Source organism: Dreissena polymorpha, chromosome 5 (genome assembly GCF_020536995.1).
Source record: "Dreissena polymorpha isolate Duluth1 chromosome 5, UMN_Dpol_1.0, whole genome shotgun sequence".
Lineage (NCBI taxonomy): Eukaryota > Metazoa > Mollusca > Bivalvia > Myida > Dreissenidae > Dreissena > Dreissena polymorpha.
The window spans coordinates 29,832,693-29,839,650 of record NC_068359.1 but is presented as its reverse complement, the minus strand read 5'-3'; the positions used below and the strand labels follow the sequence as shown (position 1 = coordinate 29,839,650).

General features: G+C 37.1%; 1 protein-coding gene across 2 annotated transcripts in view; it reads right to left on the bottom strand.

Moving 5' to 3' along the window:
- Positions 1-1,770: 1,770 nt before the first annotated feature.
- LOC127882335 (mitochondrial inner membrane protease subunit 2-like) overlaps positions 1,771-6,958 on the bottom strand; it is a 38,325-nt gene continuing 33,137 nt past the window's right edge. For both annotated transcript variants that reach the window (XM_052430904.1, XM_052430905.1), the window contains exons 5-6: positions 6,783-6,885; positions 1,771-3,647 (exon numbers count right to left, since the gene is read on the bottom strand). In XM_052430904.1, the coding sequence (XP_052286864.1) occupies positions 3,510-3,647; positions 6,783-6,885 (241 nt within the window). In that variant the 3' untranslated portion in view covers positions 1,771-3,509. The remainder of the gene's footprint in view (positions 3,648-6,782; positions 6,886-6,958) is intronic.

Genomic DNA, 6,958 nt, shown 5'->3' with positions numbered 1-6,958 from the left:
TCTGTCAAAATGCCAGTCAGAGTTACATTACTTTGCCTGCACAGTCCCCTTATGATAGTTAGTAAGTGTTGCAAGTATGAAAGCAATAGCTTTGATGCTTAAGGAATAATATGGACCTAAACACAAAACTTAACCAAAATTGTCAATTTTCTAAGTATAAAAAGGGCACATAATTCTGTCAAAATGCATGCCAGAGTTATCTAACTTTGCCTGCCCAGTCCCCTCATGATAGTAAGTAAGTGTACCAAGTTTGAATGCAATAGCATTGATACTTTCTGAGAAAAGTGGACCTAAACGCAAAACTTAACCGGACGCCGACGCCAACGCCAACGCCGACGCCGACGCCAAGGTGATGACAATAGCTCATAATTTTTTTTCAAAAAATAGATGAGCTAAAAATGACAAATACGTGTTTCGGACAGGAAGGCCCTGTATTCATATAGTAAATAAAGTTTATTATATACCTGCTTTATGTTCCCAAAAATTACAAGTTGTATCAATCGGTAAAATATAACTGCACAAAAATAATTCTCGTATTATGCTTCTCGCTAGTTTTCCAATTCCGTATTACCATACTAGCCATACTACTTTTAATGACGTCACTTTGAATGCAGAAAATTATAAGAGCATTCGTGTTTAATTGTGAACGCTTAAACTTATTATTTTTTTAACTTAAATGATTCAAAGTTGTATATAATAAAATGAATATTACGTAAGTCAATTGTTACAAGTGTTTGTATCAGTCTCGTGGCTTGCGCTATTTCGTATCACACTCGAGGCTCCGCCTCTCGTGAGAACGTCATCACACAAGCCACTCGACTAATACAAACACTTGGAACAATTGACTAGCGTAATATTCCGCATTTATTAACGCCCTACTATGATAAGAGAACAACTCTAGGCCTGGTTTCTGTGTACGCTGGAGACACCGCCAGGAGTAATTCCAGATCACATACAACCGTCCCTCATTTTGCTGGGTTATGTACCCATCCAAAATGCACATGTAAGCGTTTCAAAGTCGCGTATCGTGATCTAGCTGATTATAATCTGTCGTTGTTTTTTATGTTGTTGTTTTTGAGGGCTTTTTGAGGGGGTGGGGGTATTCACATTTAAATTATACTCTCCTACGATGTTTTGAAACCTTTAAAACTGCCTTTGCAAACCTTCGTTTTTCGTATATAAGACAACCATCAAATGGTTGCTCCTGCATAATCATAAGGGAGCAATGCGTGCAAAAACATATTTGTACAAACAAATTATAATTTTAGAAATAGACAATCACATGTCAGATACATCCGACGGTATCAGGATTCCATATCGTGTTTGATGTTAAATGACAATAGTAAAATCGGATTGTACAAGTGGCATGCAATGTTTCAGGAAGTAAAAAATACGACCATGATGAACATTATAAAATACTGCTAAGAACATCTTATTCAAACAATTCAGATTCATACAGTCTTATGTCAATTGATTAAGCCATTCTGTGACTGTTGATCCCAGTTGTGATTATAGTTTGTCATAGTAGATACAAACAAGAATTCATCGAAGATAGTTTCTGGAGTTTCATTGTTTGCTATGTTGGTATTTATCCATAATAAAACATGCATTACTGGAAACGCTTTCAAGCAATACTTAATATCGTACTCTTATTGTTCTTTGAGGTCAAAATGCAATTTAAAGTACAAAATGGTCATTTCTAACTACGGCGACGAAGAAACACAGCTAGACAAACACTATAAATACACGGACATGTTTCAAGACAATACATAGTATATTACACAATTTATTCTTAAATAACTTCACTTGAATACATCCATCAATCGTTTTCAAAAGTAAATACTGTCACGCACAAACAAATATATTCCGCAAAAAAACATTAACATACCTGTTTTTTAATTTTCTGCAATTACAAACAACATGTAGTTGATATAAGAATAACTTTGTTATCTCTGTCATCTTAAATGTATATATATAAATAATATAAAATTGTTGCTGTGTGTTTAAAGGAGAGGGTGGCTTCAAGACAGTAAGAAAAATGTCCCTCAAAAACTGGTGGACATGTGTTTCAATGGACCAAACCATCTTCAAACTCTGCCATATCATAAGGAAACATATTTAAGAAAACATATCTGGGCAAGTTTTATACAGATTTATCATTTGTGAGTGAACGCTGGTATACACAATGTTTCACGATAGCCACGATGGTTTCTACATATATATATATATATATATATATATATATATATATATATATATATATATATATATATGAAATCCAGCGTCGAATTCGGCCCAGAGGTCAAAAAGACAAATAATGTGACCAAGTTTCATGAAGATTGGACAAAGAATGTGGCCTCTAGAGTATTAACAAGGCCCATGTTGACGATGCTCGACAAGCGACGAAAAGGGCAATCACAAAAGCTTACCATGAGGAAGAGGTGCACACGTGAGCTGATGGCATACGTATGTTCACCTTGTATAACTCGTACAAACATAAAAATAATTGAAAAAAAAGTAGTATAATAACTCAAGTATTATATATTTTGACCAATATAAGAGGAGGGAAGTAAGCAAGAATTATGGGTCTATGCGTCGTGGCATCGTCCATTCGTACAATTGTTTCGACATTGACAACAATCATCGTGATGAGCGTCAACGTATACGTGTTGATCTGCGATCCTACGTACATTAACCCATTTATGCCTAACGTCTCGAAAAAAAAGCCTTGGCAAACAGCGTAGACCCAGATGAGACGCCGCATGATGCGGCGTCTCATCAGGGTCTGCGCTGTTTGCTTAAAGGAATTTCTGTAAAAATATTCTAAACATAGAAATAAATATACTAGACATCCCTAATTTTGGAAATAAATTTTTCCAATTTAGAAGGATGTGAGAGTCCACCTGGCATAAATGGGTTATGATATCTTCTCCTAACGCTATGCAATAACATACTGTGTTTAAATTACGCTTTTTGCCGTTTCATGTACATTATAAACCTTTTCGGAATTGGCAATCTTTTTTCGTATAGACACAAAAAGGCACAAATGTTTATTGCACAGGTTGGCAAAACATACATAAACGGTATTGTTTTCTATAATAATGGTAATGATGCCAGCAATTTTCAGGAGGTCATTATGTATACGGTTCTTCGACACTGTACGAACCCGACCCAGAGCAGTTGTTCCGAGTGTAGATAAAAATCACTGCGCTTCCGCCCATGCTTCAAATATCATCGTCGCAAAGTCGTGTATTTTCAGTTTTCTTCTATATATCTGTTGTTGGGCGCCATGTGAAGAGATCAACATATGGTGTCTGCTTGCAAAACAGTGTGCCATGTAACACATAAGTTCATCGTTAATACTTAATAGCTGTTGAAATTCCGCGCCTTAACTAGCATATGTACAATACTAACAAATCTAACACACGACAAACGAAGTATTGGAAGATTACAGAAATTCCAGTATACTGATTGAAATAAAGTCCGCATCTGCTCGCGCGTGCTATGTATCAAACACTATGTGATTGCTGCAATTGACCACTGATAACAACTCTGTCAGGTATGTTGAAATATCCATTCAGTGCCCTCCATCTTTGTGGAGGCCAAACAATATATGTCGCTTTTGCCTCTATCAGCCCGACGCTAACCTGAACCATAAAATGTACCATTACCAAATATACTCCTTATTTCATCGTAACTGCAAGGCGATTATATTTTCTTTATAAGTAACAGCATATACATTAAAAGTTAGATAGAAAATAAAAATGCATGCAGTTAAGTTAGTAAAAGATGTGATCCAAAGATTATGGTACTTACAAATGAAACAAGAAACCGTCAGAGACGGATGATGCTCCCCAAAGGTGGTTTTTGTCACAATATTGCACTATATATTCAGATAAAAGGAAACGTCTTGAGGGCACAGTAGTTGGGGGGACAAGAATTTTTTTATAGAAAAATTTTTAAAGGGCCATAACTCTGTGAAAAATTATCCGACCAGAACCCGCTGATAATATGCACATCTCCTCTTGGTAGTGAAGCTTCCCATAAAGTTTCATTGAATTCCGGTCATAAGTTGCTAAAAAATAGCCCGGACAAGAATTGCACTATATGTACAGTTAATGGAAAATTTCAAAGGGCCATAACTCTGTGAAAAATCATCCGGCCAGAACCCGCTGATAATATGCACATCTCCTTTTGGTAGTAAAGCTTCACATAAAGTTTCATTGAATTCCGGTCATTAGTTGATGAGAAATAGCCCGGACAAGAATTGCACTATATGTACAGTTAATGGACAATTTCAAAGGGCCATAACTCTGTGAAAAATCATCCGACCAGAACCCGCTGATAATATGCACATCGCCTCTTGGTAGTAAAGCTTCCCATAAAGTTTCATTGAATTCCGGTCTTTAGTTGCTGAGAAAAAGCCCGGACAAGAATTGCACTATATGTACAGTTAATGGAACATTTCAAAGGGCCATAACTCTGTGAAAAATCATCCCACCAGAACCCGCTGATAATATGCACATCTCCGCTTGATAGTGAAGCTTCCCATAAATTTTCATTGAATTCCGGTCATTAGTTACTGAGAAATAGCCCGGACAAATTGTGCACGGACGGACGGACACACGGACGGACACACGGACAGACGAAGCGGCGACTATATGCTCCCCCCAAAATAAATTTTGGGGGAGCATAATAAATGAAAAAGTCGGTCATAATAATTAAGCTACTTGTAAAAACATAACTATTCGGTTGTTCAAATCAACAGGACGTATAAAAGTCAATTGTTTTCAAATAAATAAACAAGAGGGCCAAAATGGTCCTAGTTTGCTCACCTGAGAGGAGTCGGTTCATTCAATCTTTACCAAACGTCAAACTTGACCTAGATATTGTCCAGACAAACATCCTAGTCAAGTTTCATCTTTATTGAGCCAAAACTCTGGCGTATGGAGTGTTTACGAGGTTTTTGTAAGATTTGACCTGGTGACCTATATTTTGACCCTTCATGACCAACCATCTAACTTTGCTTACAAAAATAAATATTATGACTTAGATTCATAAAATCTGAAACAAAATTGTGACCTCTAGAGTGTTTTCAAGGATTTTGTATAATATAATGAAAATTTTGACAATGTAAGGGCAATAATTTTGTCATTTATTATGCGATATTGCTCATTATCAAACTTATCTGAGATGTTGTGGCCATATAGCTTCTCAACAACTTTGATAAAGAATGCTTGAGAAATGTGAATGCTAGAGTGTTTACAACCCAAATGTGGACAGACGGACGGCGGACAAAGACCAACTCTTAAACCTCATCTGAGCAATCAGGTGAGCTAAAAGTGTTGTTTTTTTTCACCGATCTGAGCCATTTTCCAACTTATCCGAGATATCAATAAAACCAATGTATTGAATAAAGTTCACGATGATTAAGCAAAAAATATTACTTCTAGAGTGTTCACAAGCTTTCTCTAAAGTCATATAAGGAAAACTGCCCCCCCGCGGCCATGTTTTTTGATCGATCGGGACCATTTTTAAACATATGTGAGATATAAATAAAACCAATCTTTTCACCATGTTTCATGATGATTGGGCAACAAAATGTGACTTCAAGTGTTCACAAGCTTTTTTACAATTTAAATGTAAGAAAAATGCCCCCCCCCCCCCCCTGGCAGCCATGTTTTTCAAGGGACCGGAACCATTTTCGAACTCAACTTTCGTATCTAGTAACCAAATGTTTTGATCAAATTTCATGAAAATTTGGCCAAAATGTGACTTCTAGAGTGTTCACATGTTTTCACTATATACATATAGAGAAAACAGCCCCAACCACTGGCGGCCGTTTTTTCACCGATCTGGACCATTTTCAAACTTGTCCGAGATATCAATAAAACCAATGTTTTGAACAAGTTTCATGATGATTGGGCAAAAAATGAGACTTATTGACTGTTCACAAGCCCTTTTTACTTATAATATAAATATAAGGAAAACTGCCCCGTCCCACTGGCAGCCATGTTTTTCAAGGGACCAGAACCATTTTTGAACTTAACTCACGTATCTAGGAAACAAATGTTCTGACCAAATTTCATAAAGATTGGACCAAAAATGTGACTTCTAGAGTATTGACACGTCTTCACTATATACATATAGCGAAAACTGCCCCGCCCCTTGGTGGCCATGTTTTTTCACCAGTCTGGACCATTTTCGAACTCGTCCGAGATATCAAACTTGTTTTGACCAAGTTTCATGATGATTGGGCAAAAATTGTGACTTCTACAGTGTTCACAATGTTTCTCTATAGCCAAATAAGGAACACTGCCCCGTCCACTGGCGGCCATGCTTTTAAATGTACCGGAACCACCTTTTAACTCAACCAACATTTTATTAATACAAACATTTTGACAAAGTAACATGAAATTTGGGCATGAAATGTGACTTCTACCGTGTTTATAAGGTTTTTTTTTTTTTACCTAGTGACCTAGTTTTTGACCCAGCATGACCCAGTTTTGAAGTTGATTGAGATATCATTGGGACAAATCTTCTGACCAAGTTTGGTGAAGATCGCAGAAGAAATGTGGCCTCTAGAGTGTTTACAACCAAATGTGGACGGACGGACGGACGGACGACGGACGGACGTACGACGGACAAAGACCGATCCCAAAAGCTCACCTGAGCAATCAGGTGAGCTAAAAAATGTTAAACGAGTATACGCATTTTATGTGTGACTATAATCAATTAGATTGAGGGCTATTTAAAAAACGCGGTTCTAAACTGTTACGTACAGGTCCAAAAGAGTTGCTGTCTTTGCTCATAGTGACATTATCCCCCTCCAACCAACAGTGTCCAGCGGGAATACGTATGCACTCTTCTGTCCTTCTGTTGGGGCTGGAAAATAGCATTCAAACGGTAAACGAAATAGCATTCGGTACCAACAGTCCACGAAATGCATCTGGTACTA